Source organism: Phyllostomus discolor, chromosome 12 (assembly GCF_004126475.2).
Source record: "Phyllostomus discolor isolate MPI-MPIP mPhyDis1 chromosome 12, mPhyDis1.pri.v3, whole genome shotgun sequence".
Classification (NCBI taxonomy): domain Eukaryota; kingdom Metazoa; phylum Chordata; class Mammalia; order Chiroptera; family Phyllostomidae; genus Phyllostomus; species Phyllostomus discolor.
The window spans coordinates 61,165,847-61,187,419 of NC_040914.2; the positions used below are offsets into that span (position 1 = coordinate 61,165,847).

General features: G+C 43.0%; 1 protein-coding gene across 1 annotated transcript in view; it reads left to right on the forward strand.

Annotated features, from left to right (window-relative positions):
* LOC114488380 (60S ribosomal protein L28-like) overlaps positions 1–15,851 on the forward strand; it is an 18,011-nt gene extending 2,160 nt beyond the window's left edge. Inside the window, 2 exon segments of the mRNA XM_036012073.1 lie at positions 15,387–15,550; positions 15,553–15,851. Coding sequence (XP_035867966.1) covers positions 15,387–15,550; positions 15,553–15,692 — 304 coding nt within the window. The 3' untranslated portion in view covers positions 15,693–15,851.
* Positions 15,852–21,573: the final 5,722 nt, after the last annotated feature.

Below are 21,573 nucleotides of genomic sequence, written 5' to 3' on the forward strand. Positions count from 1 at the left end.
TTGAAAGAAATCGTGCTAAGTATTTTATAGCCACCATTTCAGTTAATCCTGGCAACTCCCACTCCACGTTTTTGTGGTGGCTATTACCTTTGTCTACCCAGCTTCTTTTCTCCCTTGTAACTATTCCTGGCATACTGGCCACAGGAATACAAGTCAGGATGTCCCTGAGGCTCAGTGATAGTTTTAGGGGAGAGCATGTGACCTAGCCGAGCCAGTATCAGAGTTCTTTGCCAGGATGTTTCCAGGATAGAGTTAGGAGGGAAACTTTACTCTGGGGTTACTGGGCCAGAAAGGTGAAGGCCTAGAGCTGCCTGGAGCCTGACTCCTTACCAGAGAGGAAAGCGCTCTTATGGTAGGAGAGGGTGCCCCTGACAAGACGGTGTTCTCATTTCTAACCCCTGAGGTCCTTGGAACCGGCTCAATTTCTGAAGCCCTTTCTGGGACTCAGTGGGTTCCCCACTATCAGTCCAGTGATTCATCCTTTTTGGCTAAGCTGATCTGTCATATTTCTGTTTCTTACATTAAAGAAACATATGTATTATATCCTTGTTTTACAATGGGGGAAACAGGTAAAGTAACGCCCCAGGTAGCACTGTCCATGGCAGACTCAGGCTTCTGACCCAGGACTCTGGCAGCAAAGCAGGTCTTAACCATTAACTGATGTCTTCAGGGCCATGTTGGGTGGTAGGTTAGAGACCAAGCAGAGACAAAATGATGAAGGACATCGGAATGTTTTTCTTGACTCAGTCAATTACCCACATTCACTCAAGACCTTAACACCTTAATGTATCATTATTTACATCAGCCCATATTGTAGATAAAATCTTGTATCACACTTCAAGAACTTTTTCACGTTTTCCATGGTGCTACATAGTCTCATAATCCCCCTCAACAAGTTCCCTACTACTGTGGCATTTTTATAATAATGACATTGAACACTTTTATCTTTTTAAGTACTTTCACCTTAAAAAAATTTTTTTTCAGTGAAGATACTTTTTTCATCACTTTTAGAGAGAAACATTGATCAGTTCCCTCCCATATGTGCCCAGACTGGGGCTCAAACCCACAACCCAGGCATGTGCCCTGACCGAGAATCAAATCCGCAACCCTTCAGTTATGGGCCAATGTTCAAACCAACTGAGCCACTCCTACCTTTTTCACTACGGAATCTTTTTCTTAGCATATCCAGAATGCAGTAAAATATCCAAAATGGGATTAGTAGGTCAGCATGTGTATGTTAGTATAACCAGATGATGTGAGACTCACACAACAGTAAATTACATACAATAGCCCAGGAGTGATCGTCTCACAATTGCAAAAGGGATCCTAGAGAAGACCAGCCTTCCACCTCTGAGGAAGGACCCATGGCAGGCATCCTGTCCTCCAGGACATTAGCCCACCTCTGCCCACATGGGAAGATACGAAAAAACTGCAGTTTGTGGGCATATTGATGGTGGTCATGCTCAGTTCTCTATAGCTGCTAAACTAGTTAATTCTTACTCATCTGTTAAAAATGCAAATGTCACTGACTGCCCTATTTCAACTAAATTGGTCTCCCTCTTAAATTCCCAAAGGTTACTATTGTCCTTCATGTTACCACAATTTGTATTTGTGATTATTTGGTGTTCTCTGGGTCCACATTTGTTTTGTTAACTTGTTTCGCTACTTATCACAGTGCTACAAACATAGCAGGTACTTAATACATACAGTCTTGTTACATGAGCAGTGGAGTGGAGGTTTGTTGGTAGACAAAACTGGCTTATGAATGAAAAGATGTTTGCTCTTGAAATCAGAATATTACAAAAGACAGCATTGAGATATTTCATTCCCATTAGGCTGGCAAAAACTTAGAAGTCTGGCAGGGGGGAAATGGAGCTTTTATATACTGCTGGTGGGACGGTAAACTGGTATAAACATTTTGAGACTGATTTGGCAACTTCCAATAAGGCTGAAGCTAAGCATATCTCACGACCCAGCATAAATACCCTAGACTAGAAATTCTCCCATGTGAGCACAAAGACATGCACAAGGATACTCATTGCAGCAATGTCTGAAATAGTAAACATGGGCACAACACAGTACTTAAATGAAGGAACCACGGCATCTGGCAAAACAGCATTCTAGCTCTGCCTATTCTACTCCTGTGCCCATGCAGCTAAATGTAGCTGGAGAAAAAACAATAGTTGTGAGTCCCACTTTAAACTCCTGTTGACCTCAAGCATTTGTTTGCTAGTCCAGTCATTGTCCCAGTCTCCTAAGGTACTATTTTATAGCTTCTCACTTCTCAACCTCCAGCACTTGACCCCAGTAGCCTCACTCAGCTGGTGACTGTTTCCTAGTTAACAAAGAAAAGTAAAAGTAATCAGAAGACTACTCACCTACATGCTTCTTATCCATGAGTTCTTGCTTTCCCTCCTGTTACTATGGTTGACTGAGCTCTCTTATCTAAGACCAACTTCTCTGGTGTATTAGATCCCATTCTTAATCTAGGATGCTGTCCCCACAATTGCCCTCTTTCCTGCATCTCCTGTCTAGGTAATCAGACAGGATTTTTCATCAGCATAATAACATAATTGTTCTCATCTTGTGTATATTTATAAATATGCTGCACCCCCTTTCTCCTGCCACTCCATTTCTTACTTCACTTAATAGAAATATTCCCCAGTAGAGATGTCTCATACTCATTTATCTCCAATTCCTCCTCTTCCATTGTCCCTTATACCCACTTCAGTCAGGTTCTGCTCCTGTCAAAGGTCACTGATGGACATCACGTGGCTAAATCCAATCTTTTTGCAATCCTTTTATTTGACTTTTTAGCATTATTTGGTACCACTGATCACTTCCTTGTCCTTGACACATTTTTTTCATTTGGCTTCCAAGTTATCACACTTACCTACGTTTCCATATACTTCATTGACAGCTGCTTCTCTCAGGTTTTTTTCCCTTTTTCCTTTACTAGACATAGGAATTCTCCTACAGTTCAGTCTTCGGACCTCTTTTTTTCTTTTTTTCTACAGGCACCCTTATCCTCTCCCATGGCTTTAAATATCTACTTTGAAATTTACATCTCCAGCCCAGGATTTCATACTCATATATATAACCAACTATCTATGTGACATCTCTACTTGGATGTCCATTAAGACATCTCAGACTTAATGTCTCCAAAGATAAATTAACTCATGATCTCTTCCCAGCCCTATCATAAGCATGTTCCTCAGTCTTCCCACCTGGGAAAAAGCAAGATTATCTTCCAGTCGCTCAGGGCCCAAACTGGGGAACCATTCTTGATTCGTTTCTTTCACAGCCCACACCCAAGCTGTAATAAGTCCTGTCTGCTAATGTGTAGGATATATTGATATAAAGATGACCATTTCTTGTTGCTTCCACCACCCTAGCCCCCAAGTCACCATCATCATCTACGGCCCAGATTATTTGCAATAGCCTAATTGGCTTCCCTGCCTCCATCCTTGTCTCTCTCTATATTTGCAGTTCAGTAACCAGAGTGACACTAAAAATCTAAGACCATGTCACTCATCTGCTCAAAGCCCTCTAACGGCTCTCCATGTCACTGGATAAAAGCTAAAGTAAAAGCCCTACATAGTATTGTGACCACCTGCCACCCTGTCCTGACTCACCACTCGTCTTCCTTCTTGATCCCTCTACTCCAGGCCCTGGCCTCCCTGCAGTAACACACACACACAGCAGGCTTCCACTGCAGAGCCCTTACATTTGTTTTTCCCTCTTGCCTGAGCCCTCTTTCCCTCACCTCCTTCAGATCTTTGCTTTAGATTTTCTTACCAGAGAACTCTTCCTTGACCACCCTATGAAAATAGCAGTCCCCCTCCATGGCACATTCCATCTCCCTACCCAACTTCATTTTGTCCTCCATAATACCTCCCCCCACCTGACATTCTAAATATTTTGTTTTATTGTATGTCCTACTCTGGAAGATAGCCCCACGAGAGTAGAGATTGGGGGTGGGGGTACATGTTATCGAAGCATAATATATTATACGTACAGAAAAGTATAAAATACTAAGTGAACAGCTTGATGGTTGAGGGCAGCTACTTTTGTATCTTTTGTTTAGTGCTCTGTCCCCAGCACAAGAGATCCTCAAGTATTTAACAAAGGGTTGAACTGAATGTACATGTATTAACATGCCTAATATACTGAAGACAATTGAAAATAAAGTTGCAGACAGATATATATATAGTGTATATCACACTATATATGTTATAACTAAATGTTATGTTATAACTAAAAAAGCCATACCTATTCTTCTAATCAACTTACGTAAAGTAAAAGTAGGAAGGTATTAAAATTCCAGCCTAAAGTGGTGGTTCCCTTTAGAGCTAATAGGGAGGGGGTAAGAAGGAATAAAAGAAGGCTTAAACTGTCATATTTTACATCTTTTTTACAAATATGGCAAGATATTTACATTTGTTAAGAGTATGATGCACAGGAATTTATTGTATGTGCTTCTCTAAAGGTTTAATCTTTTTTAAGATTTTTATTTATTTATTTATTTATTTTTAGAGAGGGAAGGGAGGGAGATAGAGAAAGAGAGAGAAACATCAATGTGCGGTTGCTGGGGGTTATGGCCTGCAACCCAGGAATGTACCCTGGCTGGGAATTGAACCTGGGACACTTTGGTTCCCAGCCCGCACTCAATCCACTGAGCTACGCCAGCCAGGGCGGTTTAATCTCTTTAACAGTTGAAATTACCCTCCTTGCTATTATCTGGTCTCCCCTCCCATAAAGCCACCTGCTTGGTTCCCCTCAGTGTATGAGCCTCTTTGGCCTGCACAACTACTGTGCCTAAAGGATTTAGGAGAAGGAAATATAGGCACTAATGCTCCCAAGGGTGAGAAACTGATCCAGGTCCGAGAAAGGGGAGAGAGGTCTTGGCACCATCGAGATCGAGCTGAGTCATTATTATTCTCTAGAAATACCATCTGAGGGGTCAATTTTTAAAAAGGGAAGAGCATGGGAGCAAAAGGACATAAGCGATTATTTGATTATTTAAATGTAAATAAGAACATAAGTGATTATTTGTAGGAATTGGTGGAAGGAGAGAACTAATTTTTGCTAATAAATGTCAGTGAAAGCCCTATAACCTTGGAAAAGCACTTTTTTGGACAAACACATTTTAATGGATAAAGGAACTAAGAAATTTTGACTTGAAGTACAGATAATATTTTATCATGCTATGACCAGATAAGTATTAGCTGTAATAACTAATGAGGTTTTATTTTACTATGTACATTAAGAAACTAGCAATTACTAATTGTTCTTGAATTATAATGCTCATTTTCAAAAGTTAAGAGTTGTCACAGGATTTTGGCTTGGAGTTGCTGATCAAGCCCCAAAGATGAAAACAAGATGTCATGTTACCTACTTTCTAAAGGGTGCCACAACGGCCTGGCACACTGTCCCACTGGACTCACTAGGAGGTGGGAGCCTTGCACAACCTCTCACTCCTGGGCCCCCACTGACATGTAACCATGGAACAAGGTCAGGTCCAGAGGAGAGGGGCCTTATGTTCCTGGGATGAGGCCTCTGCATCTCCCCACAGGGCTATGGGACTCAGGCACCAAGAGAATGACTAGAGCCCCAACCAGTATTGCTCAATTGGTTGGGCATTGTCCTGCAAAGCAAAAGGTCACCTGTTCGATTCCGTCAGGGCACATGCCTGAGTTGCAGGTTCAGTCCCTGGTGGGGGCATGTGCGAGAGGCAACCAACTGATGTTTTTCTCTCTCTCCCTTCCTTCTCTTTGCTAAATACATACATAAATAAATAAATGAAATCATTCTTTTAAAAAGAGAGAGAGAGCCCTGACTGGTGTGGCTCAGTGGGTCAGATGTCATTCCACAAGCTGAAATATCGCTGGTTTGATTCCCATTCAGGGCACATGCCTGGGTTGTAGGCCAGGTCCCAGGTTAGGGGTATGCAAGAGACAACTGATATTTCTTTCTTTTTCCATCCCTTCCTCTCTCTCTAAAAATAAATAAAATCTTTTAAAAAGAGAGAGAGAGAGAATGACTGGATGAGATATTGTAGACATCCGAAATCACTGGAGCTGCTGTCTCCGTCTGCAATAAAACCACAGGCCCACTCTGGGCTGCCACCTGGAGTTCTTGGGAGATCTTGCTGTCTATCCCTGAAGAGTGTATATGCGATGGTAAAGGGGTGGGGAGGGATCGAACACAGGTTCTCAAGGGAGGGGAGTGCTGCTGGAGTAGCCCCTAGCGGCAGAGCAGGGAAGCCCTCCAAGCTCCGTGTTTGTGCCTAGGAAGAAAAGGATAGAAAAACTCCATCGATTTTCTTTGCTACCAGAGATCACAAGACAGAATTTCAATGGATCCTGGATATGGCTACCATGTAATTGATCATCTAAACTGGGATCCTTAAGAATGAGGGGGAATCTAACCAGGCAGGAAACTGGGGCTGTGCTGGAAAACCGCGACAAATGTTTTACCCTGAGCTTGGAGCTCTCAGGAGGAGGAAGGAAGATGGGGTGGCTGGAGCCGAAGAGCCAAGTCCCAGTGGTTGCCTAACTAAATTAGGGGATGGCCCGCCTGGAGAAGGATTGGAAACAGGGACTGCCGTGGTGCCAAAGGGGAAACTCATCTGCCCTGCTATGAATGAACACAGGGGACTGAGGTGAAACTGAATGTAGTGCCCAGACAGCCTCACATCTCCCTATGAGGGGACCACCCCATTGGGGCAGGCCACCGACCCCAGGCCAAACAGGACTAACCCATGAGACCCATGCCTTCCTTCTCCTTCCCCCTTGGCCCACCAACGCTCAGAGAAGTGGGCCAGGCAAGTGGGAATCTAAAAATGAGGTATGAGTTTGGACTTTTGAAATGGGCTAAATTTTAGCACAAATTTGCTTTCTCCAGGGTTAAAGGATCAATCCTATAGGGGGATTTGACAGTGTGGCGGGGATGAGAAGGCCTGTTAATAGCTTATCAGTTGTAAAGGTTTGAACCACCAAACTTAGAATTTATAACAGGAAGAGCTGGAAGTGCCCTTTAAAGAGGTGTCAAAGGAAGCCCACTTGCCTCCCCTGGCATTTTACCCCCGGTAAGGAAGACGTGCCATCCGCCAGGGGTGTCCCCACGCGCGAAAAGAACTACCGACAAGCGACGAGCAATGAGCGGGGTGGTTGCAGACTACGTTCCCGGAAGCCTCGGCGAGACACACGCCCACTTCCGGCTCGACGTTTTCCTCCGTCGACTTGGGGGTTCGAGAACCAGCACGCAGGCCCGGCGCCTGGCACGCCGAGCCCTGTGCGTGTAGGCGTGAGTGTGTGTTGTACTCGGTGTTCGCTTTCGCCAGGGTGAGCGCGTTCTCTGCCCGGGTGCCATGCTGCCGCTGCCAGGCTGTGCGGCGGACACCAGCCGCCACTCGTGCCCCCTTGTCTCACTCTCTGCCTTGTGGCTGGACAGGGCCATCTCCTAGCACGTGACCTGCTGGACAAAATGGGGATAAGTTGAACATATGAAATTAGGTAAGTGGAGAAACTCCAGGTAACAACCAAATGTCCTCACTCTGAAAAAAATGTAGCGTTTCTGAGGAAGTATAAGTTCCTACTCCCTGAGAACAAGGTCGCAAAAACAGACACAGTCTCTCATTTGTCCCTCTTCCCTCACGCTCCCTTCCTCGGGACCGGGACCGGAAGCGGCGTGTGCGGCCGGCTGCGCTGGAGGGAGGATAATGAGGCCTTAAGTGAGGCGGTCTAGGTAATTAGGACCAACTCTACCAGAGAAAATAATTTACGCTGGATGAAATGTTGGGAGAAAAGAAAAGCATGCCACAGCGCTAACAAGAGTGAAGGACTAGGGGTCAGACTGAGAAGAAGCAAGACAAGAGACAGTTCACAAGGCTGCCTTTGTCCGAAGGCGTTTGTTGGTGGGAAGACACCTGCGAATCTCAGCTGTAAGGTTGGTGGGCTTGCGGTGTAGGGGTACAAATGTAAAACTGCTGAAAGCCAGAAGTCTAAATAATCACCCCACATTTGAACTGGAACCCCAAGTGAAAACACCCTCAAGAAAATGTTGACCTGGAGATGAGTGTGTCTCTCAAATTCAGCTTGACTTGGAGATGTAGGGAACCTCGGCCTTCAGAATCTACAGCATTGTCCAGACTGGTGGTGGGCCCAGATGACTGACAGAAACAAATAAATATAATCTTTAGAGAAAGGTATTATCTCTGATATCATAGTATTATTATACACACCCTTTTTTAATAACTTCCAGCACATTCTCAAAGATAAGCAGGTATACAAGGAGACATCATCGAAGAGACCATGGAGAAATAACAGACAAGAAATACACAAAAAACTTCAGGTATTTGAATTACCAGAGAAAGAGTATATAAAATAGCAGTTCTTAGTATTTTTTTAAAGAGATAACAGACAAGTTTGAAAATATCTGCAAAAACAAGAAAGCTTAAAAATTGACACAGCAGATTTTAAAAAATAACCAAATAGAATTTTTTGTATTGTGAAGGAATTTCTAAAGGCCGTATTTCATACAAAATTATCCCAAATGAATGGTGAGAGACACAAGAAAGAATAAAGCCCAAAGAAAGTGGTAAAATGTGGATAAGTTAAATGAGTAACTGTATAAAGCAACATTATTTGTAAGTCTTTAAACATACAGAATTAAAACCCAAGACAGGGATACTTCCATTATTAGCTGTAACAGTAGCTTCTGGTAAACTAACACTCCCACTGGAAATAGCTTGAAGAGTTGGATTTTTAATATATATACACACACATACATATATATGTACATGTACATACATATACATGTACATATATATGTATGTATATATTTGAAGGTGCTAAGAGCTGCCAAGACAGCCAGGAATTGAGGATCCAGGATACTAGAGAGAAGGGAAGCTCATTGAGTTAAGCCCAAATTCTGGGTCCCTCTTATTCCAAAAGGCCACTTGACTGTACCTAGGGACATCATTGTAAAATGATTGAAAACAACTAGAAAACATTAAAAGCAACTAAAGAAAAAAGATATTTTACCTTCAAAGATTAAACACTGGAAGAATGATAAAAACAAAACAAAATATATGGTCAGTAATATGCATGGTAACTTTGTATGGTAACATGGTTACTAGATTTATTGTGATCACATTATAAGGTATATAAATGTACATTTGAATATTGTATGTCAACTATAATAAAAAAACCCTCAGGTATCTAACAAAATGAATAGCTTGCTAAATAGAATAAAAAGGGTTTTTTTAAAAGATTTTATTTATTTATTTTTACAGAAGGAAGGGAGGGAGATAGAGAGAGAGAAACACATCAATGTGCGGTTGCTGGGGGTCATGGCCTGCAACCCAGGCATGTACCTTGACTGGGAGTTGAACCTGCAACACTTCGGTTCGCAGCCCGAGCTCAATCCACTGAGCTACTCCAGCCAGGGCAGAATAAAAAGTTTTAAATCAAAAGCTGAGAAAAAAAATATGTGAGGGACTCCCTCAGCACTCACAGATGTGGCTGGATTTGAGAGAGCTGCCTTGGAGTTCTCCCATGTAGTTGAGGAATCAGAGTGGTCATTGGACTCTACTTGAGGGGTCAGTAAACTGGAGCATAATAAATGCAGATGCCAGCTCTGGGCCCAGAGAAATTCCAGGACTCTATAGCCACAGACACCCTGCCTCACCATCCCCAACCTGATCCAAAAGTATCTCTGTACCTTCTGGAAAGGGATCAGTCTGACCTACGACACCCCTGCCCAAAATAACCCCTATACCTACAAGGGTTCGAGTAATGGCAATGGGACAGAAACCCAGAAGGGAAACAACCAGAGGCAGGGAGAAAAAAGGGACATTCATTTGCCTCTCTTCTTAGTGTGTGACACTCCCAAGAGGTTGCCAGGTCAGTGGTACTTCATGGCCCATGGATCTGATTCAGGGTGGGGGCAACTCTACTGACCCAAAGACTCAGTAACCATTAGAACAACAGTGGCAAGCCTCCCAAGAAGGTTGGGGCCCCAGGGCCTTTCCATGGGACAGAATGTCCTCCATATTGGGGAGCTTTATGGACCACCCCGACATCCAGGCCTAGCAAAATTCCTCACACCCTCCTCCACCCGCAAGGCCCATACCCTCTGCTAATGAGATCCTTCAAGGGGTCAGTAGGGAACCAGACACCCCATAGGGCCTGCAAGGAGGTGTCAACTTATGTGTCCTGCATGCTGGTGAGTTGTAGCTGGAGACCTGGGTGCTGGTGGATTATGGAGGAGAGGAGTTAAAAAGCTGGAGTTGGAGGAGGGTCAGAGGGAGGGAAGCCAAGAGGAGAGCAGAAAAGTTTGAGGAGAAGAAGGAGGGATGGGAGCTAGAAAAACACCCCCAGGCACCCTGTCCAGGAGCTCAAGCTTGCTCAGTTAAAGGGGGTCCTGCACATGCTACAGGAACCTTCTCTTCCATGCACACCCATTTCCACTCCCAGTCAAACCGAATCAGCTGCCAGGAAGGACTCCTTTGGTCCTTTTCGACTTTCGGTTTATTTTCTAACTTCACCACACAGACACTTTGGGGGTGAGGAGTAGATGGTGGATGATTAAGGAACTCCACCGCACACATTGCCCAACCCATCTGGATGCCTCTAGCTCTTACAAGACTGTTAACTCAAGGAGAGATACTGTGTAGGAAAATTCCTCCCCCACACCAGGCATTATCTAGGCTCCTCTTGCTGTTACTTCTTTAGTACAAGTTGCTATTAAGATTAAGGAAATACAAATTTACTTCTTAAATAATCACTGAATTAGTAGGAGGTTTGGTCATTGTGTAATAGTAATGCAGTGGTTTTCAAATTTGAACACCTACCAGAAACTCTTGAAGTGCTGGTTAAAACAGATTTCTGGGCCACAGCCTTCTGTTTTCTGATTTAGCAGGTGTGATCCAGAGCATTTGCAGTTTGAGAAAGTTCCCAAATGAGGCTGACACTGCTGGTACAGGTACCACACTTTGAGAACCTCTGATTTAGGTTTAAAAACAAAACTACTTTCAAGGGATGGTGTGTGTGTTTTGTTTTTCAATCAACACTCCTCTAGCATATTCACACTCTTAGCCAATTTTTCCAGCTATATCCTTTTCTTAACTTTGCCCTGACATTTCATGGAACATGTAGACCAAAATAGTAACAAGGATGGTAAGAATGAAAACAATATTCAAACTTAAGTTGTATACATTATGTACACATTTTGTATGTCAATCATACCTTAATAAAGTGGATTTTAAAAAGAATGAAAGCTTGTGTTCTTCACTTTTCTACAACATTTCAGCAAGTATTTTAACTGTATGCTGAAAAGCAAAGTGTGTGCTGGTGAGGAGTGGTGCTCAGCTGGTCCTGGAGCTCCAAATTGCAGCTACAGTGCAGCAGGAATGCTTCAGATCAGGTCTCCTGGGGGGGGGGGGGGGGTTGCCTGGCCCTGGGGGACCTTGCTAGGTAAGGAAGGAGTGTGTCTCTGATAGCAGCCCAGCAGGACTAAGTCCGGAGACTTCTAAGAAATCCTAAGTAATCTGATGCTATCTGAGCCTGAGAAGCAGCAGAGGGAAGGAAAGGAGAGGCAACACTGCCGGATTCCCCTAGATCCCGGGAGGCTACTGGGAGGAGGAGTTGGTTGCAGGTGGAGTGCTATGGTTAAATACATCTCTGAAAGTCGAATTGAATCATCAGATTCTGTTTATTAGGAGCAGGAATTTTTAAAAAATACATGTGCCTAAAAACCCCTCTTCTGAATTTCTCTGGAGATTGGCAGCACCCTAATTCACTTTTCTTTGAGGTAAATATTTAGCCAACTTTTAAATTAGGGCTTGTCAGTGTGTTCACTGGCAGGTTACAGTGAAAATGTTTATGTTCACTTACACATTCCCTTTTCCCAGAAATCATTTACTTTTATTTCTGACTGATTGTAAGACTGTTTCATTCTTCTTGTTGAGCATCTTTCAGGAATGCATTTTTGTAAATAACTTTATTGATTTGGATATTTTGAGTATTGTAGCTATCTCCCACATGGTATAATGTTTATTGTTCTTAATTAATATCTCGATTTGATTGCTATCAGCTTCAACTGGTCTACCCCACAGTGGAGCATTGTCCGAGAAATCTCCAACACAAAACCTCACAAGCCACTTTTGACATGTTCCATCAGTGTACTTTCTCCATACACTGCACAAATCATTTTTGCGTTTCAGTGCGTTTTCATCTTTCTGGAAATAATAAAGTATATATAGTATGCCAAAATGTCCCTTATTCCATTTTCAGTATTAAATGGCTACACAAAAATTTACCAATTTTGATTAAGTTTTTTTAATGCATGCTGATATGACATCTGTTACAATGCAATCTAGCAAAATTACTGGAGCCATCTTATAGAAAAAATCAAATTTTTTGGCCAACCCAATAGGTTAGATTTTCTCTTTGAATATTTTTTTAGTTATTGATTTTAGAGGAATGGAGAGGGAGAAGGACATTAATTTGTTCTATTTACTTATGCACTCGTTGGTTGCTTTTGTATGTGCCCTGACTGGAGATCAAACCTGCAACGTTGGTGTGTTGGGGTGATGCTCTAACCAAGCTACCTGGCCAGGGCTCTTTGCCTTTTTTTTTTTTTTTTCATTTAGTAGCATTGTTTTGTTGTCTTCTGGCTGCACATTCATGTCTTAGTTCAAGGTCCTGTACCTAGTAGGTAGTAGTGAACATTATGAACTGAACAAATGGACATTTCCTATGCTCCTCAATGTTTGTTTTTTCCAGTCAATATTCTCTCTGAGTGACCTGGAGCAGATTTCTTAAGTCTCTGTACCTCAGTTTCCTCAACTCTAAATGGGCTTACTAATAGAACCTACCCCCAGGGCTCTTGTGGATTAAATGAGTTCATATGTTGTACATTGCACGGCTCATGGTCACACAACAGTTGTTTTTTGCCATTATATTACTTTATCATGATCATTGCATCATCAAAATTTGAAGCAGCTAGACTGTAGTGGGCATAGCATTGGATCTGGAGTTAGGTGTGATATTAGCTGTGCAATCTTTAGCATGCCACCTCCCCTCTCTGAGTTTCAATTTGTCTTTAATGTGGGGGCTACTATAGCCCCACCTGTTAGGTCTGGTGTGAGGCATGTTGCACCATGATGGACTCTAGTTGGTGTTCTTTTTTTTTTTAAGATTTTATTTATTTATTTTCAGAGAGGGAAGGGAGGGAGAAAGAGAGAGAGAAAGAGAAACATCAATGTGCAGTTGCTGAGGGTCATGGCCTGCAACCCAGACATGTGCCCCGACGGGGAATCGAACCTGCGATGCTTTGGTTTGCAGCCCGCGCTCAATCCACTGAGCTACGCCAGCCAGGGGCTAGTTGATGTTCTTTAAATGGCAAAGGGGCTAGGATTGTAGGACTGCTGGCCTGTTGGGGTGCTTGTTTTGGGGTGGGTCCTGGTAGATAGAGGAGGGCAGAAGGACACAGTTCGCCTCCTGGCAGAGACACCTCATGCATGCTGATGGCCACCAGGGGGCGGTGACTAACCACTGATGGGGCCCTGGAAGCTACAGAGCCAGTACTAGACAAGCAGCCTGTGGGCCTTTCCTTCTCTTTTCCTTCGTCCTTTAAGTGATGCTGGAACTTTATTTACATCAAAGTGATGAGATACAGGATTTCTGGGCCTCCATCCACAGCTTCTGCACCCAAGGGGAATAAATCTGGAGCACATGGTAGGCAATGGGAGATGAGAGTCAGCAATGGTGAGATCCACAAATTGGAGGTGCCCAGCAGCTGTATAAGCAAAGCATTCTTTTTCTACAACTTTTTATTTTAAAAACTACACACACCTGACAGGCGTGGCTCAATTGGGTGTCATCCCACAAAGTGAAAAGTTGCCAGTTTGGTTCCAGGTCAGAGCACATTGCCTGCGTTGCATGTTTGGTCCCTGAGTGATGTGCATAAAAGAGGCAACCAATCAGTGTTTCTCTATCACATTGATGCTTTTCTCCCTCCCTTCCCCTCCTAATAAATAAAATAAAATCTTTTTTAAAAGATATTTAATTTAAAAATTAAAATTTTTATTTTATTTTTTAGAGAGGGGGGAAGGGAGGGAGAAAGAGGGAGAGAAACATTGATGTGTGAGACAGCAATCAGTTGCCTCTCACATGCCCCCAACTGGAGGTTGGCCCGCAACCCAGTCATGTGCCCAGACAGGGAATTGAACCTGTGAATTTTTGGTTCACAGGCTGGCTCTCCGTCCACTGAGCCACACCTGCCAGGGCTAAAGAAAATCTTAGACAACACAAAAACAACTTGTACAATCAACAGACACCCTTATACCTTCCATCTTAATTCACTAATTGTCAGTACGCTTTGTCAGATTACATTATTTATACACATACTTTTATTTTAATTTTTTGGCTGAATCACTTGAGAGTTACTTGTAGGCATTTTGATACTTCACTCCTAAATTTTTCAGCCTGCATATCCTAAGAGCAAGGACATTCTCTCACACAGCCACAGTGCCTAAGAAACTCAACACGATAGTATCTTATATACAGTTTTGTATTCAAATTTCTCCAATTCACCCAGTTTTATCCAGTATAGCTACAGTTTTGTTTGTGATCCAGCATCCAATCAGTGTTCATCTGATTTTTTCTCTCATGACACTTTTTTTTTTAAAGATTTTATTTTTTTTAATTTTTTTTTTGTGGGGGGGGAGAGAGAGAGAGAGAGACAGAGAGAGAGAGAGAGAGAAACATCAATGTGGGGTTGCTGGGGGTTATGGCCTGCAACCCAGGAATGTACCCTGGCTGGGAATCGAACCTGGGACACTTTGGTTCCCAGCCCGCGCTCAATCCATTGAGCTATGCCAGCCAGGTCATGACACTTTTGAAGAGTCCAGGCAAGTTATCTTGTAGAAGATCCCACCATCTGAATTTGTCCTCTTTATCCTTTCATGATTAGATACGTCGCTTTTAGTAAAATATTGCAGAGTCCATGTTACCTATTTCCCATTATATCAGGAGACCTACAGTGTAGGTTTGTACCATACTGGTGACACCAAGTTTGATCACTGGGCTACATGTGAGTTTCCTGTCCTTTCTCTCCCCACTAAAAAACTGAATTCAATCATGACACTATAAAAAGCAACCAGCTGAATACAGGATGTGAGACAAATAGCCCAGTGTCTCCAACAATTCTATGGTATGGGGGTAAAAAGAAGAAAAGACTGTTTTGAATAAAAAGAGACAAAATATAATAAACTAATTGTAAAAAGACATCTTTGAGATAATTGGGAAATTTTTAATATGGACTGGGTATTAAATAATATTAAGAAATTACTCTTTTTCTGTCTCTGATTGCCACAGTGGTAGGAGCTGCCCCCTGTCCACCCACCTGCAATGGATGGCCCTACAGAACTACTCCAGCTTGTTGATCAAGAAGAACAAGCAGACCTATAGCACCAAACCCAATAATCTGAAGGCCCACAACTTTTTTCAGTACAACAGGCTGATTCACTGCAAAACAGTTGGCTGGAGCCAGTGGCCCAAGGGAGAGGTGTGGTATTCATCATGGAGCAGAAATCTGGCCAGCAAAAGCCAGTGGCCTCCTATGTGCAGACCACCATCAACAAGAATGCCCACCCTGGGCAGCATCTGGCACATGATCTGTAGCAGCCAGGATAGCTGGGATCTGGGTATGGCTGCCAACATAGGACCAGGCCATCTCTCGCAGCCAGAAGCCCACGATGGTGACAAGGAAGGGAGCCCGTGCCCACTAAGAGCTCCTCAGCACCTTTCTCCCCGCAAAACAATAAAGGTATCAGCCAACTTGGAAGGGAGGCAGGGAGGGAGAGAGGGATTACTGGTAATTTGATTGGGATGATTATTTTTCAACATTATATTAATAAATTATGCTATATTCATGCAGTGGGATATACAGCAGTGAAAGAATGAAGTAGAGCTTCATAGATCACACTAGATAAGTCTCAGAAATAACAATTGAATGAAAAACAAATTATAGACTGATAAAATTGCTATACCAATGATGCCATGATATATATATTTATTTATATATGATATATTATGACATAAATAATGCTTATGTGTTAGATTTGCTTTTTGCATATATATTTTATATATGTATTTAAAATCTGAAAAACAGTGCTAGAAATTGTTTATGGATACACACATATGATTAACACTATATTCAATGAGTGATGTTTATGGCAGAAAACAGTGTTGGAATAGGGAAAGGTACATAGGAGGCTGCAACTATAGCTGTTAGAGTTTTATTAGGGTAGGTTGCAGTTAAATGAGTGTTCATTATGTTACTATCTTTCCTTTCCTATACCTGAGATAATTTCACAAAAATATTTTACATGTAGTTTCTTAAAGGAAAAAAGAGCTTTAATTTATTGGGCAACTACTAGATTAAAAAAGCATAATATATATTATCTACTTTAATCTTCACCTCACTGTTTTCCTTTTTTTGTCTTTTTATCTTTTTTTCTCACCTCGCTTTTTAAAAAGATTTTTGGTTATTTTTTAGAGAGAGGGGAAGGGAGGGAGAGAGAGTGAAAAATATCAATGTGTGAGAGACATCGATCAGTTGCCTCTCGCAAGTCCCCAACCAGGGATCTAGCTGTCAACCCAGGCATGTGCATTGACCCAGAATCAAAATGGTCCGCTTTTGATTCCTAGGCTGGTGCTCAGTCCACTGAGCCACACTAGCCAGGGCTCACCTCACTTCTTAATCATATGCCACCAGTCTGCCTATTGTATACTCCCCTCTAGTCACACTAATCTCCCTGCTGCCTTTTTAAAAAGCTGGGCAGAGTCCTGCCACAGGACCTTTGCACTTGCTGTTCTCTCCACCTGGAATATTCTTCCCCATGAAGAATATAATTTGCTCATTCACATCCTTCAAGTCCTTGCTCAAATATCACCTTTTCTGCAAAGCCTTTCTTGACTAATCTGTCTTCCTTCCCTTGCTCTACTTTTCACCAAGGCACTTGTCAACTTCTGACATATCATATAGGTTACTGACTTACTATTTTGTGGTCTGTCTCCCCTGGTTGTATGTAAACTCCATAAGAGCAGAGGTTTTTCTCTGCTTTATTCACTGTTGTATTCCCAACACCTCAAAATTTTGTACATAGCATAGGCACTCAATGCATATTTGTGGAATGAATTAGTGATTCCATTACTGTATTACAAATTACCCCAAAATTTAGAAGCTTAAAACATAAACTATTCTCACCCTGGCTGGGTGGCTCAGCTGGTTGGTGCATCATCCCATAAACCAAAGTCTCAGATTTGATCCCCAGTCACGGCACATACCTAGGTTGTGTGTTTAATCCCCAGTTGGGTGTGTATGGGAGGCAACTGATTGCTGTCACTCTCACATCTGTGTTTCTGTCTCTCAGATCAATAAACATATCCTCAGGCGATGATTTAAAACAAACATAAAATGTTCTCTCACATGGTTTACAAGGGTCGTGAATCTAGATGCTTAGCTTAGTGTCTCAAACTCAGTCTCCGCATGAGGCTGAAGTCAAGCTGTTGGCCTGAGCTATAGCCACCTCAAGGCTGGGCGGGGACTGCAGAACCCACTTCCAAGCTCACAAATATGGTCATTGGTGAAAGAATGATTGGGGGGGTAGGGTAGAAGAAAGTATGGGGGGGTAAAGGGGACAACTGTAATTGAACAACAATAAAGAAAAGGAAGGAAGGAAGGAGGAAAGAAAAGAAAAGAAAAAATAAAAGATCTGTACTGGCTGTTGTCCAGGAGCCTCAGTTCCTGGCCACATGGGCCGCTCTCCACAGGGCTGCCTCATGGCAGCTGGCTTCCCCCAAAGTGATCACAGAGAGAGAGGGGGAAAAACCCAAAAGCACTCAAGACAAAAGCCACAGTCTTGTCTTACCTAATCACAAAAATGTCACACCATCTGTGGCAGATAGAATGAGGATGGCCCCTCAAAGATGTTGGTGTCCTAATCCCTAGCCTGTGAATAGGATACCTTACATGGTAAAGGGACTTTGGAGATGTGGTTAAATTAAGGATTTTGAAGTGATAGAGATTGTCTTGGATTGTCCACATGGGCCAAATTTAATTACAAAAGTCCTTATAAAGGAAAGAAGAAGGAAGGATATTCAGTGGCCAAAAAAAAGAGGTGACAGTGGAAACAGGTTGGAGTGATGCACTTTGAGCATGGAGGAAGGGACCATGAGCTGAGGAATGCAGGTGGTCTCTACAGTCTGGAAAAAAAACAAGGCAACATTCTCCCCTGGAGTCTCCAGAAGGAGCTCCAGAAGGAACATGGCCCTGTCAGCACCTTGATTTTGGCCCAGTGAGACCCATTTAGATGTCTGACCTCCAGAGCTGCAAGAGAATAGATTTGTGCTGTTTTAAGCCACTAAGTTTGTGATGATTTGTTACAGCAGGTATAGGAAATGGTTACACCATCACTTCTGCCATGTGTTATATTGGGGAGAAGTGAATCAGCCCACGTTCACAGGGTGTGAATACCAGGCTGCACAGTTATTGGGAAGCACTTTAGAGGCTGCCTACCACAATGAATAAGTTATTAACTCCATGTGATAGATAAACTGAGACTCAGAGGAGTAAAGTAACTTGCTTGAGGTCATACAGCTAATAATGGTGGAATCAGTTCCATCTGACAAAGTAGATTCCAAACTCTCTTGACAAATAGCTACAGGTCCTATCTGATCTGGGGCCTGCCTCTCTATAATCCCAAACATCAAGCTTTTCCCCAACTCAGGGTTTTTATACCATTCCAAAACTGCTCTTCTCTGGGCTGGCTCCTCCTCACCCAGCAGGTCTCAGTTCAAGTACAAATACTCCCTGATAACACAGTGACTTTTATCTCTTTATCCCATTTTAGTTTTTATATCTTATTTATTGTTCCTTTACGGTCCATCCATTTCCACTGCTCCCACCCCTCACTCATGAGGGCAGGAGTTTGGCCTGCTCTGTTTATTGTTGTATCACCACTACTGGCACATAGTAGGTGCACAGCCTTTGCTGAGTGAATGAATGAATTCACAGGGAGGTAAAATAGTTGAAAACAATCTCTTTAATTCACTTCTATGGGCATCTTGAAATAAGAGATCTTACTTGGCAGAACTTATGAAGATTAAAAGAAAGAAGTCACAAGGCCTAGAGCCACGGATATAATTTTAAAGAAATGAGAGTTTCGATTCTCCCACCATGACCAGGCTGGGCCTGGGGGTATTCACAGGACTCTGCACTCTTAGAGAGCCCTTTGTCTCCAGAGAGGGAAGAACACTGGCAGGCTGGGTGAGCAATGCACCAGCACCTATACTTGAATAATAACTAATCCTTTTTTCCCAGGCTGGTTCTGCTGGTCCCCACACCCTTTCCTGCAGGCAAAACCCTTTTCTACTTAGCCAGGAACTAGAGCTCTCTGCAGACTCTGCAGGTCAACCTGATATTGAATGAGGGTATATTAGGCAGAGGGAGTAAGACTTGATGAGGGAGTCTGGGTTCTTGTGATCTTGGACAAGGAACCTGTTTTCTCAATCCCTCTCCCTCTTTTTTTGTGTGGGAAGGCAGGAACTTGAGTGCAGAGAGTGGAGTGAATCATCCCAATTCGCAGCCCACTCTAATAGTTGGTTTGTTCAAGGTACCTCTCTAGTTTTATTAGTTCATTCACTCACTCACTTCTTTGTATCCCTGCCCTCCACTCCCATTACTCCCTCCCCCACTTTGTTTAATAAATACCTTTGAATTCGTGTGTAGCTTTGTCAAGTATGCAGTGTTGATTCATGTGAATATGATTTAATTTTTTCAGTGTTTTCTTTTTTTTTTTTTTAAGATTTTATTTATCAACCGAGGCATGTGCCCTGACTGGGAATCGAACCCGCAATGCCTGGCTCACAGCCCGTGCTCAATCCACTGAGCTACGCCAGCCAGGGCTAATTTTTTAATTAAAGTGTACCCTGCTATACAGATCACATTCTGTTGCTTGCTGTGGTAGCCAGCCTCCCAGATGGCCCCCAGTGGGCCTCCTGGTATTCACAGCTTTCAGCAGTCCCTTCATGCCCTGAACAGAGCTGACCCTACCCAACGAATAAGGTATTGCAAGGATAACAGCACACGGTTTCCATGGCTGGGTGATAAAAGACATTGCAAACTCCCTCTCACTCTGTCTTGAATCACCCACTCTGGAGGAAGTCAGCTGCCAGGTTGTGAATGAAACTGAGTAAATGACCCACAAGTCCGGCTGCCTGCTGCCGGGAAAGCCAAACTCGTGAGGCAGGTTCTGGTTGAGAAGGAAAGGGGTTTATTCAGGAGTCAACAGCCTGAGCAGATAGATGGCAGGCTCATGCCTCCAAAACTAGCTTAGCATCTCAGGGGTCCTGGCTGGATTATATAAAGGGACTGTGGGAAAAGGGGGACTAAGGGATTTCTGGTGAAGTGCAGTTTCTCAGCCTCGCTCTCAGGTGGTTTTACTGTTGCTTCCTGCAGGTGTGTCATCATGTAGTTTCATTGCTCTATCCACAGTTTTACTGCTGAGGTTCAGGAGCAGGCAGTGTTCTGCTGGTTCTGACATAAATCTCTGACGTTTGTCCACTTCTTGTGGTCAGAGTCATTCCTTAGTCAAGCAGAAACTATAACTGCTGAAAAATACTCCTAAGAAAATATTTCATGCATGATTAGATCAAGGGAGGGTGTTGAAATGTTCTATAGATGCAGACGAGCATAGTCCATTCCAGTAAGGCAAGTGCTGGTCCAGCGTGCATTCTCCTGGTATAGTCATCCTGGCTTTACGTTTGGAGGTCAGCTAATCTCCTGGAGCTGGGATGTCTGAAGGTCAGGGTCTGTATCTTTTGAAGTTTGTTCCTAGGATTCTTATACAAACATGCTGTTTATCTACAAGCTACCTATTAGAGTCAGCACTTACAGAAACAACGTCAAAGGAATGGTGGGGTGTGTTACAACTCCCCACTGTTAACATGTGGGCACTGAAGCAGCCCTAAGGAGAGGTCTGTGAGGGACAGAGGCCTGCTACCAACAGTTAGCACCAAGTTGCTAGCCGTGTAAGTGAGCCATCTTTTTTTTTAATTTTTACTTTTTTAATTTATTGATTTTTACAGAGGGAACAAGGGTGGGGGGAGGAAACAGACACATTAATTTTGTTGTTCCATTTATTTATGTATTTATATATTTACTGGTTGTTTCTTGTATGTGGTCTGACTGGGGATTGAACCCGCCACCTTGGCTATGGGGACAGTGCTCTAACCATCTGAGCTACCTGGCCAGGGCTGTAAGTGAAATGAACCATCTTGAATGATTCTCCTGCCCCAGTCAAACCTTCAGATAATTGCAGCCCCAGTGACATCTTAACTGCAACCTCATGACAGATTTCAAACCAGAACCACTCAGTCAAGCCATTCCCAAATTTCTGACCCCTAGAAACTATGTGAGAAAATGAATGTCCATCTTTGTTTTAAGTCATTAACTTTTGGGGTAATTTGTTACACAGAAGCAAATAATTGATACTTACTT